Here is a 14785-nt window from a genome sequence, read left to right on the forward strand (position 1 = left end):
GCAGGCAAACCAACCAACCAGGAAAACGAAAAATCGGTGGTGGCAAGTACTCTTAAAAAAAATAAGGAAGATAAGGAAGACGATCATTTTGGGAGCTACTCCTTTAAGGAAGGCCTGTCTGAGGAGAGGACATTAGAGCAGAGATAAGGTGTGGAAAATGACTTTACTCAAGAGAGGTTAAAGGACCCAAGGCCATATAGCTCATGCTTACAAATTCTAAATCCTGTACTCTTCAGTCTACTCTAGACTTGACACTTTAGGCTCCTGTTAAATACTGAGGTTCCGGCTGGGTGCGATGGCTCACACCTGTAATCCCAGCACTTTGGGAGGATGAGGCAGGTGGATCACCTGAGGTTGGGAATTCAAGACAAGCCTGACCAGCATGGAGAAAGCCCATTTCTAATAAATACTAAATGAGCCAGGTGTGGCAGTGCATGCCTGTAATCCCAGCTACTTGGGAGGCTGAGGCAGGAGAATTGCTTGAACCTGGGAGGTAGAGGTTGCAGTGAGCCGAGATTGTGCCACTGCACTCCAGCCTGGGCAATAAGAGCAAAACTCCATCTCAAAAAAAAATACATATATATATATATATATATATATATATATATAGAGAGAGAGAGAGAGAGAGAGAGAGAGAGAGAGAGAGGTTCCCAGTGGCATGTAAAAATTGGTTTACTTGTAAAAACTCTTAATTGGAAGATGCAGAAAATAATACAACTAAATCATTAGGGGTCACTGCCGATTAAAGGGCCATCAGAAAAATCAGATAAAATATCTGTGAAATAATAACATAAGATCATGGGGTAAAATAATTTCATTGACAAAACATACTTTTTATTTATATTAATACTTCAGGAACATAATTGCATAAAAGGAGGACTGCCTATATGGCTATCCAGTAGGGAATGTGGACCAATAAAGACAATCCATAATACATATGAAATAATTTTTAAAATGAAAAAAATTCTTCCATAGTTGTGTGCACCATTTTTGTCTAAGAGCAAGAGGAAAATACCAGGTGACACTTGAGGTCTCGAGTGAAGATTAGAACAAATTATCTAAGTACAACACCCTCATTTTACAGATGAAGAAACTGAGGCCCATAAAATGTTAATAGTGACTCAAACAAGGTCAAACAGATTAATAATAATATTGTTATTTGTCAAACAAAACCAGCTTCTCTCTTTTAAAGCCACAGCAAGACTCGGTGAAAACTATCGAAGTGTCTAGCCCATCTGATGCTCAGTGAAGCACTCTTTACCTAAAACAACCCATTCCTTAGATGATACTTAACCAGCTTTTGTAAATCCATTTATGTCTATGATATATTTTTCTGAAGTAACCCACTGCCATTAGGCTGTCCTCCCTATATTTGTTATGATCATAGAATGGGAATAAGGATTATTCAACTTAATATTCCTAAAAGGTAAATGTAGAGACAGGGATTTAAAAAAATCATTTTCCCAAGAACACCTGCCCTTTAAATGTACGCCTTTAAGTTTTCAAAGTCTGTTTTCACCAGGAAGGGCTTTGCTCTCTTTAGACAGGCTCACAGTCAGCCAAGAAGAAATATTAAGATGATTCTGTAGAGTCCATAAGGGAATCAATGAAATCAATGATCCCCAGGAGAAGCAAAGGCTCTTGCCAAATAAATCAGCTTCCTGTGGAGTGATTAAGGGGGGAGGCAACACTATAGTCTCCATTCACAGTTGTGTTTCTATTTCTGTTCCTTTCAGCACATTCCTCCTCGAAATGAGTAAGGGAAGAACTTCCAAAATAAAGACTACTTTTTAAAGGAACAATATAAATCAATCATTTTATGACAACGATATTGGATCTTTTACTCTTCTCAAATCCTGTTTTTCAGTACGTTTTTATCAATCTGTCCATATGCCCAACCATTAGTCAGAGCCCTTGCAACACATGTAGAGTTAAACAGACTGATTTCTTCTCAAGTGATGCCAACAGAATGGAGTGAACACATATTAAATAACACTTCTTTTACTAAAGAGCTAAACTTCTGAGATTTATTAGCTCTGCTCCCTTATTCCTAAAAATGGGGTACAGCCTGGGCTACTTATGGAAAAAATTAACATTCAGAAAAAAATCTTCCAGCAAAAAACATATTGCTTATCAATTAATATGTGCAGGTTGATTGTAACTGTGAAGTTTGAATTAAATCATCAATAAAGCACCATGTAAAATAACTGGACACAGTCATTCTTTCATTTCTCTGTGTGCATCATGGAGGAACTCAATATGAACTGAGAGTGTTTCATAAAATTTGTAATGAAGGAAACCAGATTACCCCATACATATGCTATTCCTTGGTCAAAAGTTGAATACTTTTAGAAGTTGCACTGACCCTTTCAAAACATTCATGAATGACTTATAGTCAATGTCATTTTTTTCATGACATGCATACTCTAAGAGTCATCTATATAGTCCCTTATAGAGTCACACAACTCCTGTCTGAAATCCAGTGATGTGGAAGGCACTTGGGAGAAGCCAAGGTGAAGGTAAGCATATTAGGTGGGCAGTCCACTCAGGATCCCAATAGGTTTCTAAGGCTCACGTCATTTAACTCCATTTCTTTCTTTCTCTGTATTTATTTCAATGGATGATGAATCGCTGAAAAGTGGATAAGCAAAATGTTACATATTTAGGCTCTTTCCAAGACATTATTTGGATTTAAATATAGGACCATTGCATAAAGCTCTTAATGGAAAAAAAAAAAAAGCATATGTAGAATGTGTTTTATAGTTAGTCATATATTCTTTCTTGATTATATAAAAACACTCATACTTCAATCCTAAAGAATCTGAAAAAAAAAATGATTGATTAATTGTTCCCAAACAAGACTTACGCTGAGAGCAGTCACTGCCGATCCAACCCGGGTAACACTGACACGATCTGTCAATGGGGTTACAGGTTCCATTGTTGGTGCAGGTACAAATTCCTGCACAGTTTTTCCCAAATCTGCCACTGGGACACACTGCGAATAAGCTATAGCGTCAGTAACTCACAATCACAACCGGCCTCACAGAATCTTAGAATCTTAGCACAGGAAATGACTTTAAAGGTCACAGGCCCAGCTGCTCATTTGGTAGCTGTCTCTGCTCAACAGCTTCCCTCATCCTGAATGGGCTCATTTTCACAAATCCATGAAGCCAAAGACTCTCATGTAGGCAGTCACAAACCGGGAGACGTCATTGCACTTCTAGAAATCTGACTTCAAGACTTCTTGCCCTGGGAGTCGAAATCCTTCCTCATATTGATTTTTCATGGGAGAGCATGTCCAGCTAAAACTGCAGAGTAGCACAACTCAGGGAATAAAAAGGTTTTGCTGGAGAGGAAAACCAGCTTTTCCAAAGCTCAAAGTCCTATCTGAGAAGCTGCAGATACAGCACCAAAGAAGGTATTCCTAGCAGAGAGCTGAAAACATGGCCTTCAGGAAGACCAAGGGGAAGCCTGAGGACTGACTCTCCGGGGCACTCATCACCACCCAGCCGTCCCAGATGCTTCGTGCCTTACCTTCATTGCAGAGGGCGCCTGTGAAGCCAGGCAAGCAGTCACACAGGCCGGTGATGTGGTGGCAGGGCCCACTGCTGTGAACACACTGTGGACATGTCTGGCTGCAGCGATGCCCATAAAAACCGGGGGAGCAGACTGAAAATAGAAGGGAAATCAGCAGTTATTTTTCTGAGATGCAGTTATCTTTCTCTCGCATTCCACATGGGGATCTAGTTAAAGTTTTACAGGTTAAAAAACAAAATCTTAAAGAAAAGTAAAAAAGATACTAAGAATTTTCCACGTAGAAAACAGGAACAATGAAAGAACAAAGGAACGCTTTAATGAGGAAAAGAAGCCACTGAACTCTGAATTTCTTGAGGGAAGTCAATGTCTTATTCTTCTTTATTTTCCCATTTAAGACCCCAGTTAGCTCAAGGCTTGGCGTAAAGCAGGGGCTCAAGGAATTTTCATTGAATAAATAAAGAGATTAAAAAAATTGTGAAATACTAATGAGTCTCAAATAATCAAACCATTTGTTAATCTTTTATTCTTTACGAGTCGTTAACTGGCAATAAATAGATCGACAGTCAAAATTTGAAGATTTTGCCTCCTCAAAATGGTCCAGGTTAATGACTGTCATCGAAAGTGTTTAAGCAAAATGCTACATACTTAGGTTCTTGCCAAGATATCATTCAGACTTAAATATAGGATAACTGCACAGAATTCTTATGGGGAAAAAGGAAATTAGAATAGTGTAACATAATTAGTGACATATTCTTTTTTTGATTGCAATTACCTAAAGATTTAGTAAAATCTTATTGATCCTTCTCTAACTTAAAAGTCTTGAGAACCAATGTCAACAGCCTCCTTTTTAAACTTTGCAATTGCATTTTCCCCATAGCACTGATTTTAAGACTACTAGCAGGATAAATGATTTGCCTCAAGGTTTGGCTGATGTTGACGTCTGGTAATTGAGGTAAGGCCAATGCCAAATTGCTGAATAAAATATTTACAGGTCAATGAATTTCTAGAACACCATTTGCAAGCTTTCGGGAAGGATGAAGGAATATATCCTGATGGTGGTGCCAATGAGGCAATGAAGTAATTACCCAGAAGAAATGGTTAAATCCCCATCTATTAGGTTAGTTCTGAAGGCTGGAAAGAATGAAGCTCTTAGAGAAGTGCTTTCAAGTAGTTCTGCAAAGGACAAGTGAATATTACACTCTCTTCTGCCTTCAAGTCCAACAGGACATCACTATAAACTTAAAGGTGGAACAGAGATCATTATTCTGTACATGGTGCCCAGGGAAGGGAAGGTGGAACTTACTGCCTAATGAGACACTTACTCCTCTGACAAGTGGTGCCTCGGAAGCCTGGTGCACACTCGCAGATGCCATCGTCGGGGGAGCACGAAGCCCCATTTTTACAGTAGCAGGGCAGGGAGCAGTTGGGGCCCCAGCGTCCCTCAGCACACACGCTATCACAGTGGACACCTGAAACAATGTACACGGGGCAAGGCTGAGTGAGAGGCAGTGTGGAGCTTCTGCAGATGCTAATTCCAAGATGAGGACTAAGTTCACAGTATTAAACCTGAGGATCAAGAGCAGCAATGAGAGTTATTATCTTATAAATATCAATACACAGTATGATCATAATGTTAAAATAATACCCAGAATGATTTTCTATGGAGTCATGAAGAAGGAATAACACACCTTTGTTATATTGATTTTTCTTCTTCAGGATGAGGGAGCAAAGCAGAAGACCAAGGGCTCTGTCTATTAAAAGTAAACTTTATCAAAAATACAATATCTTTTAGCCCTCAGTGACTTCCTCCTCCTCCCATTCTTTGTTTTCACAGAGAAAAGGATAAGGCAATGTAGTTACATAAAATGTTTTACATAAAGAAACCGCTCCCCTAGATTAAACAAATAAACATCTTTAAAAAAACTTGTTGGTGCATTGTGCAGAACAGAAAGATGCACTGACATGTGCCACCAAATTCCTCCTGAAAAATCAAGTTTTACATTGGAGAGATATTGGCAGAATATCACAACCGACATTATTTGTAGCTGTTGTCTATGCTATGGATTATTATGAAACTGTATGCAGGTGTTTAACTCTCATTTTAAACATTGAGAAACTAGAATTAATAAACAAATGCCGAAAGTACACATAAAGGAAAGCCAAGGTTGCAAAAATAAAACCAGAACCAGGTTTTATTTGAGATAAACAAAAGTCTCCTCTGTATATTCGTATTGGAAATACAATAAGGGCCTCTTTCTTGCCAGAATTTCTCATGACTCAAAGAAATCCTCTTCACATTGAAAGGCAATAAGTTATAATTAGTAGTGAACTGGCGGTTGCCGGCCTCAGACCAAATGAAAACACATTAAGAGCAAGCATGCACACCCTCCAGGATTCCAGAATACTAACAATCACCCAGCACCACGATGCTGAGATAGTCATGTCTTGTGTTATAATTTTGGCTTCTAAAATGATCAAGCAAAAAGTTACCACAGTCTCAACCTTAACGTGGAAGCAATCCCAAACTATAACATGAATGTTGCTAATTGGTATGCCATTTCCGGTGAACAATAATTCTCCACTTTTTACTGCTCCTGTTTTTTTTTTCCCTTCTGAAAGGCTCCGGCATGGTAAAGGCCATTAAGTAGGCAAGAAAGCCCGCAGACCTCATTGTGTCTAGCTTGAACCAACAATAGACTTTTATTTCAGTTTGGACCATGGGCTGAAGAAAGGAGACCAGGTCTCTGTTCATAAATCCAGTTGGGGCTTAAATGTTTCCCATTGAATAAAGTATGAAATTTGGGCCTAAGATGTTGGTTTTTTTCTTGCAATCATGACTATATTACCTTTTTTTTCCTTTCAAATCTCTTTTGAAAAACTGAGATGAAATTGCACACTCTGCCCTCCCAAAATGTGACACATCAGCCACAGAATCCTACCTGGAATTTTTATCCACACCTACAGTGGGCAGAAGCATCACGCATATTAAGCAGTAAATCACTTCAAAACAAGGCTGCAAACCTAAACTTTGTTTTGTGAATTTAAAAGAAAGTACCAACAAGGGTAACCTACTGAAGACTTCACTCTCAGTTCAAATTCAGGTCCTAGACGCTGACTGTGAGCCCAAACTCCTGCTTAAAAAAAACAGACAAGATGGGGACACCTGCTTATTACAGAAACTCAGACAACCAACCCAGGGCATTGAGCCATCAAGGCAAATCCCAATGAACAGTCTGAAGAAGTGGAAGCTGAGTAATTATCTGGTTAAACTGACTGATCATCATCCTGAAATATTAGTCCTGATTTTTTATGCTTTTTTTTGTTATGGTGGGGACTTGGGGGAGAGGGAAGATTTTGCCATTTATGATGACTCAGTTCATCAACTACTTGCCAGATCACTCCTTCAAATTACACTTAATAAATTCAGTTAAGATAGAAGGGAGTACACTTAAGGTCAAAAGTATATGCTACTTTTTTATATTATAGGTTATCATGATTTATGTATAGCTTAGCACATTCTCAATCAGAGCATGTTAAGAAAAATGACTACAGGCCAGTTAGGCAAATCTGAATAAACAGATCCTTTCTTTCATAACTGATTCCTCTTTCTTTAAGAGGTTTGTTCAGCTGATTAGCCTAGCCATCAGTCATAATCAACTATATCCCCGTAATGCTCTTATAAGTAACAAGGCCCAACCTATATCAAGAAGATCCGCTGCAGAGATAAGCTTGTTTCACATGATTTACCCATTATTTCATGTCCAGAGAATTATAGCAAAATTCTATATATTATTGATTAAACCTTCTGTATCCAATCATATAAGCATCTTTCAACAGACCCAAGCTTACTTGAGAATAACTTTTCTTGTAGGATTGCAAGAAAATCTATCCTTTGAATATAAATGATAAAAATTCTATTACCAACCCTCTCTTAAAATTCAAGCCCTTTTATTTTACTCTATCATCAGTAAAAAATGAGTCAGCATTTTGCAGAGATGCCTGATCTATGTGAAGATAAATATCAAGTATGTCTCAGTTAGGGGACAATTCCAGGAAACGGTATGGAGTTGTCTTTCCTCCTCTCGCTGCACCCTCTTTTCCTACTGCTGCTTCTCTCCTTCTGGTCCTCTGTGCCCTCCTGGTTATTTTTCCCTTCATCTTACAGTCAGAAATAGACAAGATACATTTATTATTGCTGAGTCATACCTTCTCTGGAGAATATTGATATTTTAAGAGCGCACACATTCTAAGAGCCTAAGAAATAAATATTCTAATTGTGGAATTTTAAGCAGTACCACAAAGAGAGTGTTGGGTAGGCGTTTCTCTAAGTTGCACCTTATATATGTAACTGCGGAAGATTTCCACGTAAGGATAACCCTGCAATGAAACATTCTCCAGGATGAAGAGTTGTAAGTTTTGCTTTAACCATGATTTCTGGCTCTGTGTGTGTATGTGTGTATTATTTATGTTTATCTCCTTTTTTTTTTTTTTTTTTTTTTTTTTGCCAGCTTTGCTTGAGTCCTGTAAGACATCTTTTTGTTTCCTTGTTTGTCAAAGGCACAAAAGGAAACCCAACTCGACAAACATTCAAGGGATCTGGACAACTACTGGCTTGCTGGTGAGAAGTCTTCTTAAAAATGTAACTCCGGCCGGGCGCGGTGGCTCACGCCTGTAATCTCAGCACCTTGAGAGGCCGAAACGGGCAGACCACAAGGTCAAGAGATCCAGACCATCCTTGCCAACATAGTGAAACCCCATCTCTACTAAAATACAAAAATTAGCTGGGCATGGTGGTGTGCGCCTCGGGAGGCTGATGCAGGAGAATTGCTTGAACCCAGAAGGTAGAGGCTGCAGTGAGCTGAGATGGAGACGCTGAACCCCAGCCTGGCTCCTGGCAACAGAGCAAGACTTTCTCAAAAAAAAAAAAAAAAAAAAAAAAAAAAAAAAAGCAACTCCAAGGTGATAATGACCACAGAACAGGAACACCCTTCTCTGCCTGGGATCATGATCAGGAAAGGAGGTGGCTTATGAAGCGGGAAGAGGACTGCAGGCTAAAGGAACAGTGGCTGCAAGACTCAAGACTCAGAGGCCGGAAGAAGTGTCTTTCCTTCGGGAATTCCAAGTGTTGGGTACAGCTGAAACTCAGGGGCTGAGGAGAGCAGGTGAGACATCTGGGCAGCCAAACAGTGGCCACTTTGAGTTGAGCCAAGAGCGCCATGCTATGGAGTGTAAACCTCCCCCTGGTGTTAACAGGGACCAAATGAACAATTTTAAGAAGGAAGGGGCATAACCAGATTTGTGCTTTAGCAGAGGGCAGAACATGTTGCGCCTGGGAAGAAAGAAAACCTGTCAGGTGCTCTTTTACCTGGGGAAACCCCATTTGGGGTTCCTCAAGTAAAATAAATGATTAAAGTGACAAGGCATAAAACTAAGTCAACGTTAGCTGAGACGCAGGGGAAGATGAATTCTGGAGAGTTATAGAAGAAAATCCACATGCAGACTCCCCTCCAGTACTCCACCAAAGGTCATTAATTTCGGCAGCTCCCTGAGGGAGAGACATTGCCTGTTTTTGCACACCATGGCACCTAGTACATGGGAGGTATTAAATAAATATTTGTTGAATAAATTGATAAGCATAGTTTCTCTTTCCTACGTGATATTCAGGACCACTTTCCAACGGATGAAGCAACCACGTCATTCTTTGCTTCCCCAAATAAGTCTTCACTCAAACCAGGAAGCCCAAGATATTCATAGTTTGTGCACCAAAAATGGGGACCCTTCCCTGCTAAGTGGGTGGAGATGTCTGCCTTGTTTATTTTTGAGCAGATATATGTTTGGGGACTCAGGTCTGTGTTTTTAAATGTAAGCCCAGATTATTAGGCCATGAAAGAATTATGTGACATCTTAAGGAAATTTCTTTGGAAGTTTTAGCAAAAAACAGATTAAAACTTTAATATTACAGGAAATAACTTCCTAAAATATTGGGAAAAAGAGGGAAAATGGGAAAGAGATAGATTTAAATCTGCAGCCATCTCTGGTTCAATGGGAGCATTTTTTTCTGATAAATGTTCTAATGCTGATAAGGAGATTTGTAAGGGACTGTTTTTGCCAGGACTGAGGACAAAGAGCTCTTTGATAGCCTTCACAAGTTGCTAGGCAATGGCTGAATGATCATGATAAACTTCAGCTAAGCAGCTCTAAAGAAATGTTCGTGCAATTAATGCCTGATGCATTATGCCAGCACCCTCAATGTGAAATCAGCATTCACTGGGCATTTGTGATTGCATGAATGCAGTAAATAAATCATCTGGGGTGTCATTCTTTCCCCTCTCATAGATGTAACCCCAAATCCTTGTCTTACTTAATTGCTGATATTCCTTATGCCAGTATTCCAATATTTGGAGCGTTAGTGAATGAAGGAAATGATTTTGATTCAATGTCTTGTTCCTGGGCAACGAGCTATTAAACATATATTAGAAAAAAGCGAGATATTTGTTAATAATAATTGGGCTTGGTAATTATAAGATGGAGGAACTACAGTATTTAGTCACAACACTTTTTCTGCTTTTCTAATCCTTTGACCAACAAAGCAGTGGCATAGTGTAGTGTGGTGTAGTATAGAGAAGTTATTCACTGGTATATCCATCTCTGTCGACAGAGTGGCTGTCCTGATGCAATGTGAGCTTCTGCAGGATGGGAGTTGGCATCATTCATCTCCAAGCATGGGTTGGGTTCCAGCACCCAAGCATTACGGTTACAGAGAACTTGGAGACACTCAACAAATGGCTGTTAAACCAAATCTTTCTATTTGGATACTACAGATTTTAAAGATCAGTAAAAAAGAATCTGCTTTATATAGATCAACCAAGTTGAAAAAAGTCCTGATAAGTCATATAAATCAGAGATGTTTGTCTTTGCAGTTGCAAGACAAAAAAAAAAAAAAATTACCAAAGACCATGGCCTGCCTTGGACTCAGATAAAAGCAAGCAGAAAGGATTGCTAGGCAGATCTTGGAGTTTTGGCTTTTTCTATAGCCTTTTTTTTGGCAGGGGGGTCGGGGGAAATGAGCACCTCCCTCCACCCTCAGGTCAGGGGGCCAGGTTTCTGCTTTTATATGATCCCCTCCCTCAAGACCAAACAGACAGACAGATACATATGAACCTGCAGACACACTCTCCACCCCTCAATACCCAAAAGGGTCAGATGGTGAGTCATTTGTACTTGTGGCTGATTGGGTGCAGACATGTTAATTAAACTCTTTGACTAAAGTTATTACCTCCAACTAGGATTTGCACTTACATGTCACTGGACAAAGTAAGGTAGGTCTCCCCTTATTTTAATAATTTGGGCATCCCTTAGCTGCATAAGACATCACTTTGGGACAGATCAGTCCCTGAAGGAGCAGTTCACTCACTCAGCTGGTCAACCTTTGTGTTTGGGAAAACATGGAAAGGAGAGCTTTCTTTATGGAGAGAGGCTGAGGCCACTGTAGGCCTAGCTCTGCTTGCTGGGAAGAGTGGAGAAATGGGCTCTTCTCATCAACTTGCCCACAGGGCTCCTCCCTCCAATTCCACCCTTCCTGGCTGGCCTCAGATGAGCCCCCCGACCTCTCCTCTTTTTCTCCTTTCCCATCCCCTTACAATTACACCATGCCTTGCTAATCTCATCTCTCTTTCTCAAGACCCCTAGAATTTGATTGGGTGTCCTATTCTCTTTATCTGTTTAGCCTTTAACTTTCTTATTCTAGTATAAACACATCCTTAAACCTCCTCTTCTCATTTTCCACTGATTATGTGGTTTCTGTCAAAGAAATGGGCCCCAGATCCGAAGCTCTTCAATAACTAAAATACAGCAGAAGCTGCTATGCAGACCAGTAACTGCCACTGCCTGCCTGGGCCACCAGGGCAGATAGGGCCACCAAGTCAGGTTTTGCAAGTTGTGCGCTATGCAAGAGCCCCTGGCCAAGGAGCTAAGTTGGGGCAGAAATCCTGCTTGCACTTCATGTGCCAAGGAGTACCTCCTGAGGGATTTCCAAATTGTTTCCAAATTTGTGTCAAAGGTGCTTTAGGGATGGGCAGAGGCTCCGTACTCTTTCTCCTTCTCAGCCACTTTCCAAATTCTCATTTAGTAGGTGTGAGGTGGGGACTGGGAATATGCATGTTCAAAGAGTTCCCAGGTGATAGTGATCTTAGCCAGGGCTGGGAAGGAGGCTGGAGACCGCACATGTTCCCAGTCAGTTGGAATGCAATCTTGATTAGCTGTAATGCTCAGCAAATGGGTGTTCTGGCTGACTGAAGTCAGAGCAGAAAAGAAGACATAAACTTCTGTCTGTTTCTGTAATTTTGGCAAAATACTATATAAAGCACATCATTCCATTACTCTGGAAATATACATACATGTGTACACACACACACTCATAATTATATTTCATTGACATCTGAAATTTCAGTGTGGGTGGGTGTTGCGCGTGTGCGTGTGTCTGTGTGCCAGAGGTGTAGGACCAGCAGCAAACAACACAACCTAAATCCTGAGTGTATCTCATTGTCCCCCATTCTTCTACTGCAACCTGCCTCTTATTGGTAAAATAGTCTATTGACTAAAAATGACAACAAATTAAGGTTTTAAATAATCACATGCTACAATAAAAGTGCATGCCTTTTCTTTTGGAAAAAATGGTATATTTATTTTGGAAATAGGATCTAAAATGTCAGATGCAACTTTTATTTTGGTTACTTTTCATAGCAGTATATTTTGAGGACTTATTTTATGACTGGGTGAAAAAGAACTATCAATTACAACAGAAATAAAAAAGCCTCAGTTCCTTTGAGAGCCTAGACAGTCAAATACTACATAGTGGGTTGTAGTTATAAGAAATGGTGGATGTGGTACATGATAAGACATCAAGCCAACTTCCTTGGCATGTCACCTTAGGGTGAGACTTCCTCAATCTAGTCATGTCAATTCCTTTGTAAAGAGGAACAAGGCCCTCCTGACCATTACCTCTGGCTCCAAATTTACCTGACCACAATGTCCACAGTTGACGGAGCACTTAAGGCCATCTTGTTGATTTGGTCAGGGGAAGAGCCCTCTGTTCTGTGTCAGATTTCACAGATTTATTCATAAAAGCTTCACTACACACAAACTGCCTGCCCTACATACTGCTGCCCTGTCCAGGGATACTTAATATTTCACCTACAGTAATCTCAGCAACAGGGATGAGAGGAAATAGAATTACTTGCTTCCCTGGGATTATATTTACTTTTCAGCCTTAAACCTGGTGTCTAAATGAAAAGTAAAACCTTCTTCACATTCAGAAATGTCCTTACAAGGTACTAACCCAAAATAATTTTATGGGTAAAAACTTATTAGTCTGTCCAGTGCAGACAATGAAATGATGTCCTTTGCAAATACTATACAGAAGTTGCTCTTTCCTTTAAAAAACTAAACCAATTGTTTTTTGGTCCAATTGTAGGTGTCTTTTGGAATTTCAGTAATTCTCTTTTCCTCTACATATGTTTCTGTGTACAATATGTATTCTGTAAGTGTGGGGGATGACCTCATAGCAGGCTTTGATACCGACAGATGCTCACAGACCAACAGCCCGCACAGAAGACCCAGAAATGAGACACTGGGGCAACTTAGCTGGCCTAGGAGCAATCATGACTGACAGGCCATGAGGCAGAGATGGTGGGCAACAAGCAATAGAGCAACATGAAGCAGTGGTCTTCCCTTTTAGAGAAGCAGGCCGGTCACAGATGGACAGAGGATTACAAGATTACATTGTGTGACAAAGCCACTGCATTCCCGTAGGAGCTTGATAGGTCTAAGGCCAGATGGCATAATTTGTCTTACCCCATGACCCAGACTGTGGAATGCAACGAACACATTTTCCGGCTGGCCTCAGGCCAGATCACATCTCTTGCTCTTCTCGTGTACACTAGAATGTGCCTTTCACAGGCTGGTTCTAAATCATCAAAGCAGGTGGACACTTGAGCAGTGACTGGTGTGTTCAGGAACATCTCACATCCTTTCTACATTCATAAGACAAAAGTAGATTTGGTGGAGTGTTGTACAAAACAAATGATGTGGTTCCCTCTGTTAGGAAAGTTCGGAATTTGCAAGAAGGTTAAAAATGTTATTTTGCTTCGCCGTGGTCATTGAGAAATTAGTATTAATCACTCCATTTGAGAACTTCAAGAACCCTAGTAAAGTCACAAAATCTGGTTCAATCCCTAGTGTGATGTAGTTTTCACATTTGGGGATGAAGAGCCAAGCAGAAACATTGAAAGGCAGAATTTCCTATTGTGAAGTCAGAGTTATCTCAGGTTTTGCAAGTCAAGATAGAGCTACAGGGTTAGGGAGGCCTTGTGTCTGTGGGTAGCTCATTAGCCATCATGGAAATGGAAAGCAAAACCACAATGATACACCACCAAACACTGACTAGGATGGCTAGAATCAGAAAGTCAGATAATAACAAGTGTTGGTGAGGATATGAATAAAATGGAACCCTCATACATTACTGGTGGGAATGTAAAGTCATCCTAGAAGAAGAACAATGTTTTTGCTCATGATATTTGGAAGATAGCACTAAATATCTTAGCAAGTCTGCATACCATGAACAAAAACTTCTTCTTCTTTCAGGACCATTTTTAGCTTGACAAACTTCCCGGCTAAAACCATGAAGCCATATAAATAAGGAGAAACTCCTACCCTGTGGTTAGAGAATTTATACTCAATCATACTATGGATTTGTTGTGACCCAAACATTATCATAAGAAAAAGAAAGTTTTAAAACTTTTACTTTTAGCAATGAACATTTTAATATTTACATATTAACCATATAATAAAATGCATATGCATATTTGCCATATTAATACGAGTATTTTTTTTTTTTGCCTCACTAAGGTGACCCTTGTTTATTTCTAAGGTTTATTTCAATCATTCTTTCCTCAGTGCTCAAAATACCCCACAGTGGTCTTGCTGAACTCTTCAGAACAATTCACATTTTCCCCGTCTTGCTGGCCTGAATTTTGACAGTTGGACCTTATGTGTAAGGTCAAGAGAACTGCCCCTGCACAAATCAAGAAAACATCATCCCTGGATTGTAGATTAAAGGTTTCAGTTTACTGGAAACTTTATCGAATTTTCATTTTTTTGGAAAAGTTGACTTGTGTGTGTTTCTGTGAAATAACAAGGAACAGCACTAGGTGTTAAGTTGGTGGGTTTCACCTTTCAATTAGCGGAGCTT

At 39.9% G+C, this 14785-nt stretch overlaps 1 protein-coding gene across 4 annotated transcripts in view; it reads right to left on the reverse strand.

Moving 5' to 3' along the window:
* The window catches only part of MEGF10 (multiple EGF like domains 10), a 172470-nt gene that overhangs the window by 24518 nt on the left and 133167 nt on the right, over positions 1-14785 (reverse strand). For 3 of the 4 annotated variants that reach the window (XM_010339202.3, XM_074381945.1, XM_074381926.1), the window contains exons 14-16: positions 4860-5006; positions 3535-3669; positions 2867-2995 (exon numbers count right to left, since the gene is read on the reverse strand). In XM_010339202.3, the coding sequence (XP_010337504.1) occupies positions 2867-2995; positions 3535-3669; positions 4860-5006 (411 nt within the window). The remainder of the gene's footprint in view (positions 1-2866; positions 2996-3534; positions 3670-4859; positions 5007-14785) is intronic. The other variant, XM_074381937.1, reaches the window with a different exon arrangement.

The sequence above is a fragment of the Saimiri boliviensis genome, chromosome 1, assembly GCF_048565385.1.
Source record: "Saimiri boliviensis isolate mSaiBol1 chromosome 1, mSaiBol1.pri, whole genome shotgun sequence".
Lineage (NCBI taxonomy): Eukaryota > Metazoa > Chordata > Mammalia > Primates > Cebidae > Saimiri > Saimiri boliviensis.